Genomic DNA, 24,478 nt, shown 5'->3' with positions numbered 1-24,478 from the left:
TCTGACACCTTGGGCCATGCCAGATGGTTTATGCTAACAGTGTCGTTTATGGTGGGGGCCTTGAGCTACTGGGTATCAGCTTGACCTCTGGAGAGGCTGGAGGCTAAGGTCAGCCACATTGGTTGGTTGTCCATGGCTACATGACTAGCCCTCAATAAAAATCCTGGACATCAAGACTCAAGCAAGCTGCCCTGGTTGGAAATACCTCATATGCGCTGTCATACACCATTGCTGGGAGAAAAAAGCACTGATTGTATAACTCCACTGGGAGAGGACAAGTGGGAGCTCACCTGGTCTCTCCTGGACCCTTCCCTGTGCACCTGGATTTGTGGTTGATTTTAATCTGCATCCCTTTACTGTAATAAACTGTAACCTCAAGTGTAACCATGGTTTGCAGAGTTCTGTAAGTACTTCTGGTAAATCACTGAACCTGAGAGTGGTCTTGGGGACTCATGAACATACAGAGGTTTACGTATTTTTATCTCTGTAATCCCCTACCCATCATAGTTTCTGACACATAATTAATAATAATAAATACATGAGAGTCCCAAAAGGATAAGAGGAAATGACAACGTCGTTTTATAATAGGGCCCTCAACATTTGTCGGTGGAACAAAGATAAAAGATAAGAGGGAAAAGAGAAAAAGAACTAACACATATTGAGAATCTATTATGATCAGAGCATTAACATACTGACTATACTAAAGGATAATTTGACTCTTCCTTTTCAAAGAGAAGGGTATGATCACAAACTAACTCTTAGTGATGTTTGGGACACAACATAATGGGCAGAGATAGTCAACTCCTCATCTGAAATCCTCAATTTACAAATGGAAACCCAAACTTCATTGGCAAATTAATTTTGGAAAATTTGAGAGCATTTCCCCTTAGAAAAAATGTGTTTAAGTTCCAAGACCAGACGGCAAAGGCTTATTTAACTCAGAAGGTTGCTAGATTCTACCAATAACTGGATTGGAAAAAAATACACCAGCTGGGTTTGGTTATAGCTCCATCACCGTATAACCAAAAATGATCACTTAATCAACATGATACTTCCTGTCTGCTGGGGATTGAATTATGTCCCCCATAAAGACATGTTCCAGTCTTAATCCATGTTCCTGTGGAACATGGACCCTTGAAAATGTTATTTTTAGCTAAGGTGGGGACTCATTTGTGAATAGGATCTTTGAGGATCCTATTTCGATGAGATGACATTGAATCAGGGTAGGCCTTAATCCATATGACTGAAGTCCTTATAAGCCAAGGAAATTGGAGATGGAAGTCGGAAGCCAGAAGTCAGTGGAAATGAGGGGAAAGGCACAAGGAGAGAGATCTGCACGTGACAGATGCAGAGATGCACGCCAAGAAACCCCAAGGATTGCGGCAAGCCAGCACCAGAACGCTACAGACTCTGGGAGAAATAATGACCTACTGAAGGCTTTGATTTTGTACTTCTACCTCCAAAACCAGGAGACGATAAATTCCCATTGTTCATGACAACCTGTTGGGTGGCATTTGTCATAATAGCCCAGGCAAATGAAGACACTGCCTGACTCACAGATGTTCTCTGTGAAGCAAGAGTAATGCAAGTGGAACTACTTTGAAAAATGCATCATGCTATAGAACAATTAGGGACCACTAATAGTTTAACTGCTATAAAACCCAACTGCAAATTAAAATACTGTCTTGCAGGAAAATGCATGCTCCCTTCCACCAGGGGACTCCACGCACTTATCTCCAAGGCAGTGGTGGGGGCTGAGGGTGTCTCCCTCTGCCGCTGTCATCACATGAGTGTCCTGATCAAGTTCTCCTGAGTGCGGTGATTAAAAAGAGAAGCAAAAGTTGTCTGTAGAATGTACATTAAAATGTCAATGTACGTGTCTGGTGACTTATGTGAGAGAAAATCATTATGGCGATGATAACTGGGGCAATAGCAATGTCAAAATATTTCAAGATGTCTGAGTTTTAAGTAAGAATCATGTGGCGCACAGGATGAAAGAGATGAAGTCAAGGCTGAAACAAAATCAGTGCAATGTCTTGAACTTTTATGTCAAATAACATAATTGGAGCATCTCATAGCAATGGTTCCTCTTCTAAGACGTAAGCCCTTGTTTCTGAGGACAGCAGCTCCTGCAAAGCCTGTTTGTCATCTCATTGAAATAGGATCCTCAAAGATCCTATTCACAAATGAGTCCCCACCTTAGCTAATAATAACATTTTCAAAGGTCCATGTTCCACAGGAACATGGATTAAGACTGGAACATGTCTTTATGGGGGACATAATTCAATCCCCAGCAGACAGCCCGCTTCGAGTGCCTGCTTGCAGTGCATTTCCAGGTGGTTTTCTGGGTGGCTGGCTTCTTGCTTTCTTTGGGGGTTCCATTGCACAGCACTGTGATGTTGGACACCATTCTTTGCATTGGTCTGAGAAGTAGGAAAACATTCAGAGTCCCTTAGGGGGCTGAGTTCATAGAGGTCAAATGCTCCAGGGAGCTTTCTGCAAGTTGAAAGTGCCCACTGAGGATAAGGGTCTGCCTGAACTCCAGGGCTGGCCCCCACTCACTCACAATATCACTCCTGAAAAGGCAAGAAATGCTGCACTCCTCTTCCAGCTTTGAGTCAACAGGTAGTCTCCCATAAATGGGCGAGGCCCCCTGGTCCAATGCCCCTCCTGGCTGAGGGATCAGCGAATCTGGTGAGCAACTGTCCTCTGTATGACTAGCTATGCAGTGTAAAAGCCAGCCAAGTCTGTGTGTGTAAGGCCTTTCCTGAACTGACTCGACTCCACCACCAGACCTCATTCCTTCTCTGCCTTCCACTTTGTCCATCTTGCCTCAACTTTGGTGCCTCGACTTAGCTGAGCCTCCAACCTTAAGGATTGCCCAACACATACTGCAAGCTATGCAGCCTTGCAGGTGCCCTCTTTTGAAGACTGCCAGTACAAAAGGGCCTGGAACAAGGGGCCTGGCAAAAACTCTTGTCCCACCCAGTGAAGGGACAGACACCATGTTGGAATCTGCAAAGTAAGTGCAGGGAAATATGGTAAAGCCCGTCTAAGGTGCAACAGCCCCTCCGTCCCTTCTCCCTGCCCCTGTACTGTGTGTTCGTCATGGTAAGGCCTGTCCTCTTTGGTCCAGCGTTCAGGCTTCCTGACTTCAGGACAGAAATCTACTTATCCTACTGCTTATCCCCAAGGACTCAATTAGTAATCCTCAGGACACTGAAGAACTGACTTGTGAAACAGCAAAGCGGTATCTTTTTAGACCCAGAAGGACCTTCTGAATCATTCATATTTCACTTTAAATATTTATCTCTCTTTTTTAAAAAAAATTTACACTAGCCCGACAAAGTCCAAATTGATTTTCATTCAGCCTCCTTAGTAATTTTAAATTTATGTGAAAAAGTAGCTCCATTTCTAATCCAATTTCGACTAGCCTAAGCAGATGCATTCAGAACTAAGGTAAGAGGCACCATATATATAAAAACCAGATTGTAATTTAGGAAAAGATGGCATCTAATTGCATGGTACTGAGCAAAGCAACCAAGCTGAGAACAAAAGACCTGACGTAAATCCTAGATTCTACAGTTAGCTAACATTTGTGACCTTAGGTAAATGACTTAAGCTCTTTGGGCACAGCTCCCTCATTTATTTAAAAAAAAAAAAAAAACAAAAAAAAACCAGGATTTCTAGTCTTTTCTGGGTCTATTATTTTATAATTCTGTGAATTAAATCAGTCTGAAACTATACATTTTCTTTCAGAAATTTATTTATAAAACATAAAAGAAATTAAAACATAAAAAAAAAATCAATTTTAAACACCAAGGACGTACAAAATGTGTCCCATGGAAAGACATATTACTCACTTCTATTAAAAATGGCACATCTCCATCAGAGACATCTGGCTGATGAGGAAAAATATTGAAGCTTGGCATTTTTCTAATGAACAAGAGGAATGCCCTAATAACGCGGCTTCCAGATATCATTACCCTTCACTGTGTTGAGTTGTGTATCTGTCTGTCTGTTTATCCATTATCTCTTATTTATCTGTTGATCTATTTTCATATGTGTATATAGTATACACACGTACACACACATGCACACACACACTCAAACATAAGAACAAAATGGGAAAGCAAAGAAACACCACAGTGAAGTGTGACCAGAGAGGAGAAAGCAGGACTTACAGGAGCAGCCGAGTTCTTGACTGTGACACTGGGGGTGGTTGCTCGCAGGGCTCCACTCACTCCGTGGTAGTATTTGAAGCAGATCTTTGTTTCCGCTGAAAGACAAAAAAACAGTGGAACTGAGGAGGAGACATCCATGTTTAGAGGAGGACACCTCCAGGAACTGCAATCTGATTCCCTGCAGGAGCCAGCCAGTCTGTGCCTGGCAAGGTTGGTCTGCAAATGATCTCCCAGACAGGGCTGATTTCTTTCTAAAAATATGTCAAGAAGAAGGGTTTTGGCCTGAGCATTTTTGTACCCAAGTTAAAGCCAACTTAGGCTTCTCACCATCCATCCTGTCCCCATTAGAGGTTATTGCTTTTAAACCCACAGCTCAAAGATTTTACCAGTCTGTCTCTTCTGTAATTTCCTGTTAACAATTAATTAATTCAATTAATTAATTTCCTGTACTTAACAATTCATTGTGATGAGTATCTTGGTAATTTTAAGCAAGACTTTGAGAAATTATTGAAATACACGGATGGTTGGCATATTTTACAAACTCCTATGCAAATCAATGACAACTTATCTGCATACAAAATTTCTGCATCACAATTTTCTTTTTTGTCAAAGTGCTATAGATAGTAGATACAAAAGGGGTGGCCTTGGGAGTCGACACCGCCTGGGTTTGAATCTAGCTCCATCACTGACAAATGAACAAATCATGTCACCTCCAGTGCCCACCATTACTTATATGTAAAATGGGACTAATGATACCTACCTCATAAGATGCTGGTTAAGTAAGAGTTAGGAGAAAAGTATTTAGAGCTCAATTAAGTACTCAGTAAATATCAGCAATAGTGGTGCTGATAATAGTGATGAAAATGATGATGATGATGATGATGATGATGTTGTGGTCCCATTGTCTTCTGGCATTCAGATCCGTAGAGTACAAAATCGGTGCCAACCTGAGTTTAGTTTATTTGATGGTGACCTGCTTTTCCCATAGTTTGAAAACGTTACCAGGCAATGTCTTGACTCCTCACATTAATCTTGTTTGGAACGATATGAGGAATCTCCAATTTGGGATCTGTTTCTCAAATCTGAGAGTTTGTCTTGAATTTTAAAGTTTTAAAAAATAATGCTTACAATTTTCTTAACATACATTTTAAATATGATTATAGAAAATATGAAAAGATAGAAAAATATAAATAAAATAAAAATCTGAGTGTTTTTGCATGCTTGAGAGTATATACTATATTATAATGGATTGTGCTATTTTTTGAAATTAACGTTATTAAATAAGAAAACTCAAATGTTACTTAAAACTTTGTAGATAATATTATTCCTTGCTATGCAATCAGAACTTACATATATTCCCCTATTTTTGAATAAATTAATAACTTGCAAATATTCCCCTATTTTTAAAATTTTAGGGGGTTTCCCTAAAAATGAATGACTTTTTGCAAATTATTGAAGTTCAAATTTGTTCTCCAGAATAATGGAGCAAAAATTGCTAGTTATCTACTCATCATCCATTCTCTCTTCCTTCTTTAATAATAGAATCTTAATTTTATTTTGGATGGCAATGCTAAAGGATTGCATTTTGTAGCCTCTGTTGCAGATAACATCTGTATTGTTCACCATTTTTATTTTGGGATTTCTGTTATATGTCACTAAACTTAAATCTAACAGATTTGGAAAAATTCCTAGAAGATATGAATATCGCAAGATTCTTCCTTAGGTTAGAAGATATGAATATTTTAAGAATTCTTCCTTCATGGGGCCAAACTGCTCTCCAAAAACCACTTTGCACTTCACCCAAAGAATTTAACTCTTATCTCATAGAACCCTTTCAAACAGTGAGCATTATCAATGAAAAATAAGCTTAAAATAGGATCTCATTATCATTTTTACTTCATTTATTTGATTATTAGTGAGACTAAACCTTTTTTTCATCAGATATTCATTAGTCATTTGCAACTCAACTGAGTTATTATTGTTAAGAATTTTATTGTTTCCATTGCTGATCAATCTCTGCTCTCATGCGCAGGATCTACCTTTAGAAACTTCCCGATCTACCTTTAGATACCTCCCATCAGTTTCCTTCAGGAGTTGTTCTTTCCCTAAAGTGATTTTGCATATCTACAATGACCATCTTTTCAAGCTCTTGGAGGACAAGATTCCTCATTCGAGTTTCACATTCTTCAAGGCACCTACCCCCGTCCTCATGCTAAATCTATACACCCTGATTTCAATACTGCCTCAGCTAGAGGCAGCTTTCCTGTAGGTCGGTTGGGGATCATGGAAGGAACCAGAATAAAGCAGAGAGCCATCCATCTATTAATATAATGAGCCACAGAAACCATGAAAGTGTGGTAACCTTCTGAGAAATTGCTGGCAAAGGTCAATTAAATTTAAAAGTTATCACTTAAATTGGTATTAACTGTTAATTAGCACTTAAAATGTACCAGACCATTCCTACTATTTTCTAATTAAACCTCAAAAGAACCCTATGAAGTAAAAGTAATTATTATTACCCGTTTTCTCTTCAAGTGCTTAGCACAATGATTGGTATCTAATAAGCCCTCAATAAATGTTACCCATCATTCTTATTTTACATCTAAGGGAAATGAGGCCAAAACTGAAGGCTACTTATTCAAGGTCACACATGTAATTTGTAGCAGAGCTAGGATTTAAGCAAACATATTTAATTCATTTGGTGATGTCTCCCAATAATTTTTTAATAACTCAAGTTTGTGGATTAGATAGCAAAAGCAAACTTCCACTTATGGAATGGTGTACCAGTAATGTACAGAACAGCTAGGAAAGCTAGAAAATGTACACATAATTCTGCCTGAAGTAGGGTTGTCAGATAAAATACAGGAAACCCAGTTAAATTTGAATTTCAGATAAATAAGAATACATTTTTAATATAAGTATGATCCAAATATTTCATGGGACATACTTACAATAAAAAATTATTGGTTGTTTATCTGGAATTCAATTTAATTAGGTGTCCTGTAATTCCTTTTTCTTTTTTTTTTCTCTTTTTTTGTTAAATCTGGCAACCCTCACCTGAAGGCATCAGAGACCTAGCAAGGTAGTGAAAAGATAATGAGGTCAAGATCTAGAAGGAAAAAGCTCAGAGATGGGCCCAGGAATTGGGGTTGCTGTTCCCTAGGGGTGCCTGTAGTGATTCCAAAAAGAAGCAGTTGAGGGACTGGGACGCAGAAAAGTACTTTGGCAGACTTGCAGGATTAGAGGGATACTGCTAGGATCCAGGGCCTGCCAAGGAGGAGGACCCTGTAATCTCCCTGAATAGCTGAACAGAGCCACTGTTAAGAAACACAGCAGCCCCAGCTTTCCAAATCATCTCAAGCTTTGAAATTTGATCGAAGTGATTCTGGATTGCTAGACCTAGGTCAGAAGGAAATGAAAGTTCTCTCAGGAGGAAAATAGCATCATTCTAAGCCTCAAACTATTTCTACAAGTTTTCATTCCAGTGTCCAGTTCTCAACTTAAAGCAACCAGGCACAGGCAGACAAGGCAATGTAAAAATGTACACAGAGAACCAGCAGGCAATGTAAGTAGATCTATAGGGCTACCAGACATACAGTTATCAGGCAGACTTTACTGAACATACACTTATTATGCTCAAGGAAATGAGATAAAATTGAAAATTTTCAGCAAAGGATAAAGTGTATATGCAAGAACCAAACAGAAATTCTGGGTCTGTAAAACTACAATAACTGACCTAGTAAACTCAATGATGAGGTTAATAGCACATTAAACAAAACAGAAAGGAGAATCCAGGGAGCTGGATCATAGGTTAAGAAAAAAAAATCCAGAATGAAGCACACAGAGAAAATGGATGGAAAACGAGAAGAGAGAATAAGAGACTTGTGGGGTACTGGGAGTGGTTTAAAATATGCACAATTGGAAACTCAGAGGAGAGGGTCAGTTGCTGTAAAGTTAAACATTCTCCATAAGTGATGAGAGTCATCAAGCTATATATTCAAAAAGCCCTAAGAATCCAAACGGAATAATTTAAAAGAATGCAGCACCCAGAGAGCATGGTAAAACTTTGCAAAGAAGAGAAAAATCTCACCAGCAGCCAATGAAGAAAGGCACTAGATTACCCTCAATGGACCACCAATTAGACTGACAGAAAACTTCTTAACAGGAACAGAAAGCAGAGAAGGCAAAAGAATGACAGCTTCAGAGTGCTGATAGAAAATAACTATCAACCTAGGATTCCGGAGCTGGTAAAAATATTTGTTAAGATCATGGCGATCGTCTCTTATTGCTGCCCAGACAGTGAACTGGTAGCCAGGACCATGAATATCTGAACTTCAGAGCAAGTCTTTAACCACCCATGTGTTACAAAGTCTGCAATGTAGAAATGCCCACGTCTTATGAAACAAAGAGCGATCAGAGTTGATGCATTAGTAAGACATCAACAGATCAGCACAGTGGGGAAATGCTTTCTATTGTGAAATCACTTACTAGTTCAGTGAGAACCAAATTATCCGTGCAATAACATTCTGTAGTAAGAACACCGACACTTAATATCTATGAATACTTCATTTACAAAATAGATGTGAGACAAATACAAACCACATCCTCTAAACTCAGGAAAAGCCATTTTAACTCAAGGAGTTATAATTACCGTGAGTCAGCCTCAATAGTTATCTGGAAGGATTAATGGAAAGTACGATATCTTCAAATGCTCAAAAAGATGAAGAAGCAATGGAATAATAAGATATAAATTAAATTCTTAGTCTGAAGATTTTAGCCTCAGTAAGAGGAAATAGCAAAAGCTGAACTTTCAGAGAAATGATCAACATTTATGGTGTAAAACATTAGGTCCTTCTGATTTACCTACTTTACAATATTTTTATTTGTATTTTTTTATAAAAACAACTATAAATTAAATGGATTTTAAAAAAACTAAGCAGCTTGGAGGAAAGCTATGGATTTTTTAAATCAAAACAAAAGGAAGAACAACTGATTGCACACTGTGGGTGGTTGTATGTTATGTGAATATATCTCTATAAGATTGTAGGAAAAAATATAATAGAGGTAAGAGTGCTGGAAAAAACATGGAGAGAGGGATGTACCTATTTACTGTTGATGAGGAGGCAGAATGGTGTAGCCTTTCTGGAGGTCACTGTGGTGGCTCCACACAAAGCTGAGTATGTGGGGCCATGGGGTCCTGCAACCTCATTGTGGGGTGTGTATTTGGAGGATCTGGGAGCGGAGACATGGGTGGACATTTGCACACTGGTGTTTGTGGAGGCAGTGTTCATGATATACAATGGGTGGAGGTAGCCTAAGGGTGCACAGACTGAGGAACAGAATGGTGAAGTGTGGTGTATGCATACAGTGGAATACTGAGCAACCACGATAAGGGGTGAAGTTGTGAGACACACAACAAGGTGAATGGATCCTGTAGACAGCATGTTGACTGAAGTACGCCAGAAACCAAGGCAAACACTATAATGCCTCACCAATATGGACTAAATACAATGTATAAACTCAGAATTAAATCTTAGAGTACAGCCTAACAGGTAAATGATTATTGTAATGGTCCCTAGATTGTAAGCTCTTACAACAGTCAAATCCATTCCTGAATTGTAATGGCTATCTTCAAACTCTGAGACATTGATCCCTTAATGTATATCCTGATTGGTCTCTGGAACATTGGGTATCTGTGTGACACCTGAAACTCAGAGCTAGAGCTTGGCAGATATGAATATCAGATTTATGCATACAGCAACTGTTTTTTAAAAAAAAAAGCTGAAATAAAAGCCCAGACTTCAATTAGAGATATGAATAAAGCAGATCTGGTTATGACTAGAGCAAATCAGGCCAAAGAATAAATGTTGAAACTGACTGTTTTCAAACTTCAACTTCCATGTGAGACCAAGGGAAGAGATGTTTATTTGGTGTAGGATCTATATTTTCTAAACAATATAACTTCTACAGTCAGTTTGTTCAAACACTACAATTACATGGAACTTTGAATAGGAAGTGAGCTATGGTAAGTCTGTATAGATTATGATGAAATAGCAACACATCCTACAGTAATTTGGGTGGAAAATAAAAATATATATTTAGGGCCCCCCTGAAGAGCTGCGGGAGAATGCAGAGGTGTTGGATTTCCTCACCTGGATTGTTGCTGATGTTCTCACAAACATTGGGGACTGACGGCTTGATGTGCTGAGCCCTCTGTCTTGGGGCTGACCCCTATGAAGCTTGTTACTGCAGAGGAGAGGCTAAACCGTCTTATAATTGTGCCTAAGAGTCTCCCCCTGAGTGCCTCTTTGTTGCTCAGATGTGGCCTCTCTCTCTAACTAAGCCACCTTGGCAGGTGAACTCACTGCCCTCCCCTCTATGTGGAACCTGACTCCCAGGGGTATAAATCTCCCTGGCAACACGTGCTATGACTCCCGGGGATGAATCTGAACCCAGCATCATGGGACTGAGAACATCTTCTTGACCAAAAGGAGGATGTGGAATGAAACAAAATAAAGCTTCAGTGACTGAGAGATTTCAAATGGAGTCTAGAGGTCACTCTGGTGGACATTCTTACACACTATATAGATAACACTTTTGAAGTTTTAAAATATTGGAATAGCTAGAAGTAAACACCTGAAACCACCAAACTCCAACCCAGTAGCCTTGACTCTTGAAGATGACTGTATAACAATGTAGCTTACAAGGGGTGACAGTGTGATTGTGAAAACCCTGTGGATCGCACTCCCTTTATCCAGGGTATGGATGGATGACTAGAAAAATGGGGACAAAAACTAAACGAAAAATAGGGTGGAATGGGGGGAGTGATCTGGGTGTTGTTTTTTTATTTTTATTTTTTATTCTGATTCTAATTCTTTCTGGTGTAAGGAAAATGTTCAAAAGTAGAGTGGGGTGATGAACGCACAACTATAAGATGGTACTGTGAACAGCTGATTGTACACCATAGATGATTGTATGGTATGTGAATATTTCTCAATAAAACTGAATTAAAAACAAACAAACAAACAAATAAAACAACAAAAGGAAGGGTGAAGGGCTTCCAATAAATGGGACTAAATGAAATTACTACTAATTTGACAAGGTATCTATCATGGAAGATTCCACTATTTATATTAAGACAACATGACACTGGTTTTAGACCAACACCAGAATGAAGCAGAACCCACCTTCTATACGTATTTGTCATGTTGCATTTAATTTCAACAGTCATGGAAAGGCTCATACAAAAGAAGAAAATTATATAATTTTAAAAGCCTTATTAAATTGTCCGAAAAGCCCCCTGCTCTGCTGTAAATGGCCCGAAAATAACATAGCGGGTTTTTTGGGGGGCAGGGTGAGAGACTGTTCAAATGATATTGTTGCAGAAAAACTCTTGTTAAACTAACGTACGACTCCAACAGAAAAAATAATCTTATTTTATTATGGAATATTGTATTGATTTGACAAAATGTTACTATTTGGTAAAGCTATTATCTTACTTGGATTTGCACTTTCAAAAGTCTTTATGATTTAGAATGCTATATTATTGGCTCATTATATTCATTTTGTAATTTTAAAATAACTGGAAAAAAAGTCGCACTTTTTGGAATAAAAAGAGGTGAGCACATCCTTAAGCATTTCCCATTTGTATAACTTATAAAATTGCCATGTTATAAAATCATTCTTTAATTGCTAAAGCATGAACTGCCAGATTATTTGAATGAAAGATGTTTAATTTCAATTTCATTTTGAAGTAATTGTCATAAGTGACATAACTTTCTTAACATGAAAACTGTATATTGGTTAGCTAATTTCTAATAGAAGCATAAATCCCAGGTATTTAATGCTTTAAATATGGTATCACAGCAAAAGTGGGAGATGGTTGAGACAAACATCAAGTCTCAGGATAAAAACAAAGAAAACACTCCTAGGCACATCATAGCTAAACTGCAGAAATCCAAAGACCAAGAGAAAAGTCTTAAAAGCAGTCAGAGAGAGAGAGAAAGAGAGTAGAAAAAATGGCACATTATCCTCAAAAGAATGACAAAAGGACTAACAATCATTTTTTCAGAAGCCAGACAACAGAGAAATGACATTCTTAAGTGCTCAAGAAAAGAACTGCTAACCCAGAATTCTATGTATCCAGTGACATTATTCTTCATAAGTAAAAGCGAAATAATGATGTTTTCAGAAAAATCAAAACAGAGGATTTTATCATCATAGATCTGCACTAAAAGTAAGATTAACAGGAGCTCTTAGGCAGATGGAAAACAATCCCAGGCAGAAACAGATGTGCAAGAAGGAATGCAGAGAAAGCAGAATGGGTTAGAACATCAGTAAAACTCACTTCCCAAATTGGGTGCTGTTTACATGGAAGTGTTTGCTTTCTGAAAACTCATAAGCTCTGTACTTAAATTTATGCACTATGTGTGTGTTGTGCCTCAATAAGAATTTTACTAAAACAAAGTAAAACGATAGCTATGGTTAGAGGAAAATATATGGTCTTAAATGCATATATTAGAAAAGATGAATGGCTCAAAACCAACCAAAGAGCTAACCAGCTGTCTCAAGAAATTAGAAAAAGAACAGCAAACTAAACCCAAGGAAAGTAGAAAGAAGGAAATGATTTAAAAAAATAAACATAAGAGCAGAAATTAAACAGAAAACAGACATATACAAAGGATCAAGAGAGAGCAAAAATTGGTTCTTTGAAAAGACTAATAGAAAAATCCTTGGTGAAGGATAGTTACTGGCTAAATAACCAATATCAGAAATGAAAAAGGGACGTCACACAGATGATAGTGTCCTTTGCAGCCCCTCCCTCCTGAAAGAGCCTGCTAGGTTGTCTCTAAGCCTCCCCGGAACATTCAGCCCGGAGCTAGGGGATCCCACCTGCTCCTTCAGGTTTATTCTCACTCTTGCCAAGCACAGGAGTGACACTGACACCACCACAAAGTCTAGTATCTTCCGCGTCACACTTTTTGTCCCTAATTCTGTAGGTCTCTGCATTTCCGTCCAAGTTGGCTGATCAGATGGGACCAGAGTGACAGAGGTCTAAGTTGCCTGGAATTGAAAAAGGACACCTAAACCAGAGGCCAGGACCAACCTATTCTATTAGCTTGCAGAGCTCCAGAAGGTAGATGTACAGCTTGGGCATCAAGGGGGAAGGGCCAGATGGAGATCTCTCCCAGAGCCTGTGCTGTTTATGAATGCCTTGAGTCAACTCTTGACCTACCAGAGGATGTTATAGGAAGTATGTACTTCAATATTACCTAGCTTTTTTAAAGATTAGGGGTGCAAGGATATATTAGGGGCAATGGTATAGATATATGAAGGGCAGTAGTCTTGAGTGAGAGAGAGAGAGAGTGTGTGTGTAGGCAATCTCAGCATGATCTTTTAAATGAACAGTATTATTGTCCAGGAGAGGACTTCGGAAATTGCCTTCTAAAACTGGATCAAAGCAAATTAAAATCAGGCAGCTATTTCAGAAGATCTAATTGATGAACGGGTTTCATGACATGGGGCTTGAGAAGCAATGCACTATCCTGCAGAAGAAGATCAGGGCTGATATTAAGGCTATTTGGGAGAGCTGGAAGGCTACAATCATCCTTTGAACTCTCTGAGCATGTCCTTGACTCAGCACAAATGTTAGGGTGGTGGCATAAGGCAGGGTCTCATTTCTGATATGGTTCCACTAAACATTCCTGTGGATCTTATTTAACAAGCTGATGCATTACCAACTCCAGGGGCACTGTTTCCACGGAAGTCTACGTGAACAGCTTCCTGGAGCTACGTGACGTAAAGAACTGTGCTTGAATCTTGTGAATGGGCCACTGGGGCTGCTGATGGGATGCATGACAGGTGCAATTCCTAAGGGTGGGTTTCCCTGGTAAAAACTTACAGGTAACCACCTGTGCCGGTTTGAGTGTATTGTGTCCCCCAAATGCCATTATCTTTGTGGTCTTGTGTGGGGCAGACATTTTTGGTGCTGGTTAGATTTGCTTGGAATGTGCCCCACCCAGCTGTGGGCAATGATTCTGATGAGATGTTCTCATGGAGGCATGGCCCGCCCATTCAGGGTGGGCCTTGATTGGTGGAGCTAAATTGATTTTGATGGGATTTTGTACTTAACTTTTGTTACTGAAATGATTTAGTTTTTGTGATATTGTGATGGAATGAATATATCTTGTATTTGGAAAGATAATGTCATTTTGGGGTCCAGGGGGGTGGAATGTGCCGGTTTGAGTGTATTGTGTTCCCCAAATGCCATTATCTTTGTGGTCTTGTGTGGGGCAAACGTTTTTGGTGCTGGTTGGATTTGCTTGGAATGTGCCCCACCCAGCTGTGGGAGATAATTTTGATGAGATGTTCCCATGGAGGCGTGGCCCCACCCATTCGGGGTGGGCCTTGATTGGTGGAGCTATATAAATGAGCTGACTCAAAGAGAGAAAAGAGAGTGCAGCTGGGAGTGATGTTTTGAAGAGAAGCAAGCTTGCTAGAAAGGAACGTCCTGGGAGAAAGCCGTTTTGAGGCCGGAGCTTTGGAGCAGACGCCAGCTGCCTTCCTAGCTAACAGAGGTTTTCCGGACACCACTGGCCGTCCTCCGGTGAAGGTACCCGATTGCTGAGGTGTTACCTTGGATGCTTTGTGGCCTTAAGACTGTAACTGTGTAGTGAAATAAACCCCCATTTTATAAAAGCCTATCCATCTCTGGTGTTTTGCATTCTGCAGCATTAGCAAACTAGAACACCACCCTAGTAAAAAAGGCTACTCTATGAGTTGATTATTCTTTCCTCTCCGTTGGGGTGCCCCTACTCTTCCCCCTGCCCACTTTCACCTTGACTTCTGGGAGTTACTGCTGAACATTCTCATCTACTTGATGCTCAGTCAGGACTAACCTGGTCAGTGCAGGTGGGGCTGAATGACCACAGCTTCTGGGAGGAGAATTTTCCAGGCTGGGAACACTGGCACCTGTGGTTCCCAGCCTCAGGGGAGCCCAACCATCCATTTTGGTCCCCTGGAACGTAACACACAGTAACTCAAAGCACTTATAAAAATGCCAGGTCATCTGGCATACTGCATATTGAATTTGCTGCTTTTCCCAGTTGTAATAGACTCAGGCCTAGGGTAACAGGGTGCTGGTTCCTTCTATGGAACCTCTGATGCATTAAAAAAAGCAGCCTTTACCATAAGCAAGACCTTTTCCGTAAAAAGGGGGATTACACTCCAATAGTGTGGGATTTCATGAAAAACTATCTGCAGGCTTGAAATTTGTTGGACTTGTTGCCTCTTGGGTGTAACATTTCTCAGGTGGAGGCATCAGCCTTGCTAATCTGGCTGAGTTGGGGTGGCCGTCAATGGAGAGAGTCAGCAGACAGTGAGATGCAGTTGTGGCCTCTGACATCACACAGTGCCTGTCCCCTTCTGGAATAGGTTAGTGTCAAGGCTGCTAGAGATACAGAGTGATGAATGAAGCTCACATTCCGTCCTGTAGAAGCCTGGAAATACCATGAGGCCTTTGGTCAGCTGGGAGAGCCTCCTGTTCAACAATGCGTTGTCTAACATCCTGCAGGACACTTGGCTGAACTGGAGACTTCACCTTGGGACTCTCAAACACAAACATCTCTTTTCTGGGGTAGGCTCAGAGACAAGACTATTCTCAGTGAATAAGAGCTGTCCCGGATGACAGGGTAGGAGCGTGAGAAGACACTGGGCACACTGAATCCAGGCTCTCCTTGGGTTCGTTACAAGCAAGAGAAGTACACGTAACCAGAAAACAGTTCTGATCAGATGCCAGCACCCCAGTGTTCATTATTTCTTACTTATACACTTCTTCTCATTAGCAGGAATGACAGGCATTATTAAATCCTTCCTACCATGCATTTGGTTTAGCTTGGGGCCCACAGGTGGGTGAGAAGCTTGCTGTAAGCTTCACAATCTACTCCCTCCTGGGTGCTCAAGATCTGTGCAAATTTCCATTTTGTAGAAAGGGTTTCCTGGGACATCTTTCCTGATGGTTTAGATGTGTCCCTGCCCTCAGTCACTGGCAGCAGCAGGGTTAATCACTCTTTTCTTTATACTCTTCTAGTTCTAGTGGGTCTTAGAGTTCTGCTAACAAACTGATGCCATAGGGAACATGCTGTCAGAGGGCAAAGCAGAGGCTGCACAGAAGAAAATCCCACCAGACAGCCCCAGCCAGGAGTGGAGTTGGTGAGCAAAGACAAAATCTTCCCTGTACGAAGCCCTGGGAAGGAGTCAAGCTGGATTTTCTTCCAAGAGTCCAAATCTTGCAAGAATTTGCTCTGTGTGGTTGGCAGGTCACTCTGATCACTTCTAGGCATGTTAAGTGGCCAGCACATCCATTTAACTTGTTCTGAAGTCTTAATGATCATATTATATTAGGTTTGCCTGAAATGTATTTTTCTGCAGTTTGGGAACTATCTGTGACTGGGTTACTAGCAAAGGCGAGGCCTAATGGTAGAATATTTTGATTGTTATCTCTTTTCCATTTTCCGATATTTTTTTTCCTTTTATTACTGATTTTTAAAAAGGATAGACATAATCTTCCCACTCTGAAAATTTCTTCATATTCTTTTAATCCTTATCTTTTCCTTTTCTCAAAGAATCAGCCAGGCCTTAAAAGTTTTATTCTCACTAGAAATTCACGTTCTCTGTTAGAAAAATAGCAACCCATAAAATAGGCCTCTTTTTTTCAGGGGTAGTACTAATGGAGAAAGAGAGAGATTAAGAAGTTTAAATACAAGGGATATAAATCCCAAGAAAAGACTGTGATAGTCTTTAGGTTCAAATTCCTAGACTTGGTGTAAAGACAGTTGTTGCATATGTACCATACTTTATTAGATGATACAGTAATGATACCTGTGTTTCCTTCCAAGGACAGGGAGATTTCATGACATGATTATTCTCTTAGAAGAAGAATTCTTCGGTTTGAATTTTAAACAAAGAGCCTGTGAGCAACATGGAGCTCATTCTGTTGAAGCTGAACCAAAGATTATTGTCTTCCTTTTCCAATCTGCTTTTTGTCTGCCCTCAGATAACACAGCTGGTGATATCAACGGAGGTCTAAAAATGGACCAGGTCCTGTGAACTCTGGTTTGGGAGGGGGAGAGGCGAACACGTTTGCAAGGATGGAGAGTTGTGTTTTCTACATTTTGTGGCTACTGGTGGGCCCTGCAAATATTCCTGGTACTCTACTGACCCTCTGGAATTTGGGGAAGGTGGGATACATGAGCAACTGAGGGATGGATCGTTAAGACATCGGGAGGAGGTTCACTTTGTCGCTGGTTTGTACATTTTTGTATTATACTCTGAACTCTTTCCTGGCTGTCCAAAGCTGGTGGGGACAAGGGAGCTGGCATAATTTGAAAATTGCCTTGGAGTTGACTTAGAGAGCTGTCTTCACTGATGCCAGGAAATTCTGGGACCTTGTTGCTACTAAAAAGGGAGTCTTGGTAGCAATAACCAAATCTTTAAAATTTATCTAGGAGTTGAAATTATGGATGATTTTTACTTTAATCTTTTCCTCAAATTTCCTGCAGGGAATAGGTAACACTTTTATAAATGCCTTCCACAAAGGGCATACATACTTTTCTATGTACACAGAAACAGAAGAGAGTCTGGATTTATGTGTGAGAAGGTGACTGAAATTTTGAGAAGCCTTTGTCTTTTAATTTGACTTTCTCCACAGCTTCTCATGGTGGAGTGTACTGAGCATCCCACTCAGAATCATGTGGCAACATCACGATGGTTGAAAGAGCCGGCTCTGCAGTCAGGGGGCTGCCAGGGTGTAAATCCAGTGTGCCATTGTTTGTTTGTTGCCTGTTGTCTCAGCTTGCCAGCACTGCTATAACAAAATAGTGCAAAGGTTGCTTTAAACAATGGGAACTTATTGTCTCACAGTTCTGGAGGCTGGAAGTCCAGTGTGAAGGTGTCGCAGGCCATGCCTTCTCTGCAGTCGGTAACCTGCCTTCGGGTGGTGGTTTGCCAGGGACCGGAAACTCAACCTCTGCCTCCGCCACATGGTGATCTGTCTCCTTCTGTCTCCTTCACAGTTTCTACCTCTCCTGTTCAGACATCCGAGTCCCTATCCAAATTACCTCTTTGTAAAAGAGTCCAGGCATATGGGATTAAGGCCCACTCAGCTTCAGTTTGGTCTCACCGTAACTAATGACATCTCCAAAGATCCTACTGAGAAATGAGTCCAGACCCTCAGGACACGGGGTAAGATCATGAACTTATGCTTCGTGGGGGTGTGACTCAACCCACCACAATTGCATTAACTTCCCATGCCTCACCCTCCTCATCAATAAAATGAAAAATTAATGTCTCTCCCCCTAGGATTGTAATGAAGATTAAATGGGATAATATGTGTAAGGCACTTAGCGTGGTGCCTGGCACACAGCGAGGGCACTGAGAACTGTAGCTGTCATTCTTATTACTCCCCTATGTGGGACAGCAGCCGTGCCCAAAGGACAGCCCAGGGGTCGGGATCCTGTTAGCCATGCTCTAGGGTGGGGAGCAAGCCCACCCCTGTAAGAAACCACAGCCGCCTTCCCTCCCATCTGTTGCACCCATCTGCCTAACCGGAAACCGGGGAGATGAGTGACATTACAGTCCCCACTGAGCTTGCCCTGCCCTGTGGACATTGTCTCACCCGCCTGGCCACACGTCCAGACGCAGAGTCTTAGTTAGGTCAGTTTCCTCGGCCTGCCCCACATACTCTGCTGCCAGATTTGGCCTCTCTCCTCCCTCACCTGCCACAGACCTTCGGGAAAGATGAAAACGGTCATAGCACTCCCTCCGTATGTGTTAAAGCCCTCTCTGGAGGCAGAGGTTTTCAGGCCATAGCAAACCTGCCTGGGATTTTCTGGCTCCCTGTGTCTATGATTTTGTGTAAAAACAATCCATTTTGTGTTTAGGGTGGCTTTGAGAGGGATGGAGAGAATTTCTTTCTCTCTTTCTTCTCTCTGTTTGTCTCTCTCTCTTTTTCTCTCTCTCTTTCTGCAGTTCTTATTTTCCTCTGTCACAACCCTATAGGTGAAAACCACTCCTGAGTTCCTCCAGTTTCCTCTTCGTATGCCCTGTCTGTGGTTAGGAAAAGGGGCACTGCAGAGTGGTCAGCATAAAACCACTTCTTCTTCTCTCCTCCCCGCCCCCCCACTCTAATTCGTGCCATCACATTCCACTGGTCAAGAGCTTCTAGGAAAGGCTCATCTCACAATCTGTCCTCTGGATCCTGTTGTCTTCTGACTCACAGAACTCAGTCTACCAAACTTTCATCTGTGTCCTGTGTCTCTAACATCCCTGTAGTCTTTCCTTGTGCTGACAGCACAACCAGATCACCTGGTTTCTAACTTTGGCTACAAAGGATTTCCCCACAGAAAACTCTCAGAATAAAGCTACTTGATGCACAGCTATCATCAAAACACAAATGCGCCCATCTGCAGAGCAGGCATGTAGAGCTGAATGCAGATTCCCACCCTGCCCCATCTCAGGGCAACACAGGACAACCCCTAATTCGAAGCCTTCTGATTTGGGCTGTAGAACCTGGTTTCTACGGGGCATTTGCATCGCAGCCACATAGTTGGTCACTTGGCGTGTGCTTTTTCATTGAATCTTCCTGGGGTCACCTGGTGAGGGGCGTGATGTTGCCTTCATTTTATAGATGAAGCAGAATCTCAGTGTTCCCGAGTCCACATGCCCATGTAGTAATCACACTTCATCTCACTTGGAGGCTGCCTGCTTGAAGCTTGGAGTGAGGACACAAATTCTGACTCCTCCACTCTGATAACTTTTACCTCACCACATTCAATGGAGCTATCATTAAAAACTTACAGCAGGACCAGTTGCTTAGATTTCTCTATTAAACTTTTTTTTTTTTAATTTGGAATGATATGATGGAAATGAATTTGGAAATTTGATGAAAAAAAATGGTGGGGTAGGTAAAATCATGTCCCCCAGGAAAAACAAAACAAAACAAAAAAACATGTTCTTAATCCATTCCTGAAGGTGTGAATCCATTGTAAAGAGGACCTTTTGGAGTTGTGTTTAGTTAAGGTGTGGCCCACCTGAATGAGGGTAGGTCTTCATCCTTTTACTGGAGGTTTTATGGAGAAAAAGCCTTGAGAGGAGCAGAAACTGGAAGTCAATAGAACCCAGAAGAGAAAGGGGAAGACACTGCCACGTGGTGGAAAAGCCAAGGACCAAGGATCGCTGGCAGCCAGCCCCAGAATGCCAGTCTTCTGGGAGAAAGTATCACCTCGCTGATGTCTCGGTTTCAGATATCTCCCAGCCTCAAAATCATGAGTTGATAAATTCCTGTCGTTTAAGCTGACCCATTTGGTGGTATTTGTGGTCATTGCTGGGAAACTCAGACAAGAGGTTTGAGGAAGGTTCTTCTGACAAGGCAGAGAGTGGTGAGATCACGGCAGGCAGCCATGCAGGTGTGAATCTGGGCAGGATTTCCATACTAGGAAAGCAGGGTGGGGACTGGGAAGTGAGGCTGAATCCCAGAGGTCCTGAAATGGGAGACCAGGCAGGATGTAGTGACTGGTGGTGTTGACTCGGGGCAGGAAACTAAGGCACGGCCAAGAAGTTAAACTGAACTCCAGGTGTCTGCGCTGCAGAAGCTGGAGGGCAGAGACCAGGGGAGTGAGAATATCACAGGCAAAGGGTGGAGAAAGGAGAAACTCCTCTGGTTGTCACCTATGGCAGCTCCAAGTGTACTACTTTATTATTCCTGCTATAGGATGAATAGGGGAAATCCACATACCAGATTGGGACCAAAGATCAAGATGAAGACGCCTTCCCTTCAGAACCTCCTGGTTTCATTAGTGTTCCTGTCCATCCAAGCCCTTCTGATCAGAGTCGATAATCAACAAGATCTATGGTAACTACAACTATAGTTGTATGGCTGAGCCTAACTGCTCCTATCAAAAATTAATAATTGAGATACTATAGCAATATAGCATTGTAAGATTTTATTAGGATGGATAAAGTTAAAATTTCACTAGCTCTTCCTTTTGTCAGACTTAAAATGTGTGTTCTAGTTTGCTAATGCTGCAGAATGCAAAACACCAGAGATGGATAGGCTTTTATAAAATGGGGGTTTATTTCACTACACAGTTACAGTCTTAAGGCCACAAAATGTCCAAGGTAACACATCAGTAATCGGGTACCTTCACTGGAGATGGCCAAAGGCGTCCGGAAAACCATGCTCTAGGGTGGGGCTTGCTCCCCACCCTAGAGCATGTTAGCTGCGAAGGCACATGGCTGGCATCTGCTCCAAAGTTCTGGTTTCAAAATGGCTTTCTCCCGGGATGTTCCTCTCTAGCAAGCTTGCTCCTCTTAAAAACGTCACTCACAGCTGCACTCCCTCCAGTCTCTTTGAGTCAGCATTTTTATATGGCTCCACTGATCAAGGCCCACCCTGAATGGGTGGGGTCACACCTCCATAGGAGTATCCCACCGAAGTCACCACCCACAGCTGGGTGGGGCATATTCCAAGCAAATCTAACCAGCACCAAAACGTCTGTCCCACAAGACCACAAAGATAATGGCGTTTGGGGAACACAATACATTCAAACCGGCACAATGTGCATCTTTACAGTTCTTATATTTCAGCAATTATAACTCCAGTCTTGTAAACAGCCAGGTGCCCAGTAGGGAAAATATGCCACAGAAAAGAAAATGATTCCGTCTTTATTTTCCTTTGTATTCTGTCATGTATAGAACTCCTTAGGGAGGCCAGAAAAGTACTGTTTAGAATACTCCTATTTGGTGGGATTTTCAAAATTTGATTTAGTCAGACCATCTAAAAAAACCCTATAAATCAATAGCAATTACCTCATTCTAAATTGAACCATAATCCCCAAAGAAATGTGCTATTAGGACATTCCAGGTAACCAGCAATATACCTCTACTTTCATAAAAGGAAATAATACAACGGAAAAATAAAGGGGAAAAGAATAAATAAAATAAAAGGCAAACCTCATTCTATTTCATTATTTTAAATTAATTTCCAGGTGGAAAGGTTGATCTTCTACTGTACTTCAACGTTTAAAATCTGGCCAATTTTCAAAGTTTGCAAAATTACTTTTAATTTTAAGAGAGCATGATTTACCAATTAGATTAATGTGTTTATTACTACCTAGAGGCCACAAAGAATCCTATTTTTGGTTTATAATATCAACTGATGTAACTTTCTGGATAATAGCCTAGATTCTACATTTTTATTATCGAGCAGGATCTTTGATATGATGCTTTGATGATTTAATGAAGAATAGTCATATTAGAACATTTTGAACATCCAATCTCTTCCTTCCTGCTGATGTGGCACTTTTCCAATCATACGTTTTTTAAAATGCAAATTATTTCACATTAAAAATTAATTTATACAGCATATTGTATACAATTGTAATGCAGTGAGTCTCCTAAAGCTATAATTCATTCTACCATTTTGATTTATCTTATTATTTATGTAATGTGGGTTAATACTGAAATCTTTCGAAAACCCAACTAAGATTTGTCTAGATAAATTTTTATTTTTTGACAAATTATGTTACATTTATACAGATTAATGCATTCGTAATATATTCAACACTGATTATATTTAGAATATGCGAATATCCATCTTTTCAACTTCACCTTCATTCATTTTCCCAAAGCACGGAAACACTTTTAGTCCAACAGGTATAATCAACACAAGGATCTTTTCAAGTTTACATCAGAATATTGTAAAATCTCATTTTTCTGAAGTGCTCAACTTTCAGTTATTTTGAATACACCCTTTGAAAGCCATTTGTTTTCTATAGGACCCTGCTATTTGATCAAGTTTGAATAAGCTTTCATTCAATTATGACAATATTTTGTGTATTTTAAAGGGTTGATTCCATACTACAACATATTTAAAGTTTGTTTTCATACTGCTCTTGAAGACAATTATATTAAATTGTTTGTTATTTGAGATAAATACAGGAAACAGTCCATATGTCACAGAAATTTTTAAAAACTGCCTTGAAGGGAATGGCATTTTTGCTGGATTAATTGATAACACAAATTCCCCTTTTTCTCATTGGCTCATGCAGAATAAGTAGAGAGAGAGTCAGGAAATTTCGTAATCAGAGTGTAGAGGGGACATAGTTTATGGGATGTGGTTGCTGGTCTTTCACTTTCAGTTAGCCTTATCAAAATTCCCCACAAAAGATTTCCTTTTTCTTAACATTTATTTTCCTGACTCTAAAAAGATAAGCACAAGGTTTGCTCTTATCTGGACCACTGATACCTGATATAGTACTTTGATCCTAAAATGGACGGATTCTTATGTCTATTTCTAAATTAGTTAGATAGAACCTAAAGGAAGAAAATGAAGAAGTGAGGACTCTCCCACCAAACTTACCATGCAGATTGGGGCATAGAGTCAATGATTATGTCTCATATTCATTGCTAATGCAAGTTTTAAATCTTTTTATTCTTATCAAAATGTGGGAGGTCATGCTACATACACTGGCTGGGACCATCTCTTTCCACATATGGAGCCCATGTTCCTTGTGCTAAATGATGCCATTTGTTCTGGGATAGTGGAAGACATTAGTAGGACTGAGGCAGATGGTGTCCACTGGGGAGGATCGAGAAGTAGGGCTGAGGGATGAGGGTGTGGCTTGGCAGCTGGGCAGAGAGGTTTCAGCTGATTCAGAAGAAGGAGGAACCCTGAACTTTGGGGCAATGTGGCAGAATTGGGTCTATGGTATTTTGTCCTGATCAATGTGAAGGATGGATTAGAGAGGAGAAATGCTAGAGTCAGGGGAAAAGTATTAAGGGAAAAGGGAGAATCTTGTTGGGAGTTTCAATATGCTCAAATCAAAGGGACCGGCAACCACTTCCCACAAAGCTGTGTTCCCACTACACGTAAACGGTATAAAATCTCCTGACTCAGTCTACTCCTTCAGCACGAGCCAATGTGAAAAAGGAATTTATGTCCTTGCTAGTAGCAAAGACATCATAAGCTTTGGGAGGGCAGACACCATGCTTTTTATATTCTAAATCAATAATCCTTGGAATAGGCCTTGCAAAATGTTTATTAAGTGAATGAATGAAAATGAAGAGATGTGGGAGCAGAACATGCTAAGAGATATAGTTTTTCTTGGACCATGTCCAATAACAATAAACAACTTCAGATTCTTGGCCATGTATCTTTTCCTCTGAGAACAGGGCAATTGGAACAATAGAATATTCCATTTCCTTTCACAAGTGCTGTAGGGAAAGAATCCCTATGA

At 40.6% G+C, this 24,478-nt stretch overlaps 1 protein-coding gene across 2 annotated transcripts in view; it reads right to left on the bottom strand.

The window, feature by feature from the left end:
* Window positions 1–24,478, bottom strand: part of HECW1 (HECT, C2 and WW domain containing E3 ubiquitin protein ligase 1) — a 402,469-nt gene that overhangs the window by 180,760 nt on the left and 197,231 nt on the right. For both annotated transcript variants that reach the window (XM_037837142.1, XM_037837143.1), the window contains exon 5: window positions 4,185–4,279. In XM_037837142.1, the coding sequence (XP_037693070.1) occupies window positions 4,185–4,279 (95 nt within the window). The remainder of the gene's footprint in view (window positions 1–4,184; window positions 4,280–24,478) is intronic.

The sequence above is a fragment of the Choloepus didactylus genome, chromosome 5, assembly GCF_015220235.1.
Source record: "Choloepus didactylus isolate mChoDid1 chromosome 5, mChoDid1.pri, whole genome shotgun sequence".
NCBI lineage: Eukaryota > Metazoa > Chordata > Mammalia > Pilosa > Megalonychidae > Choloepus > Choloepus didactylus.
Note: the sequence above shows the minus strand (reverse complement) of the source record. Positions and strands in the feature narration are given on the sequence as shown.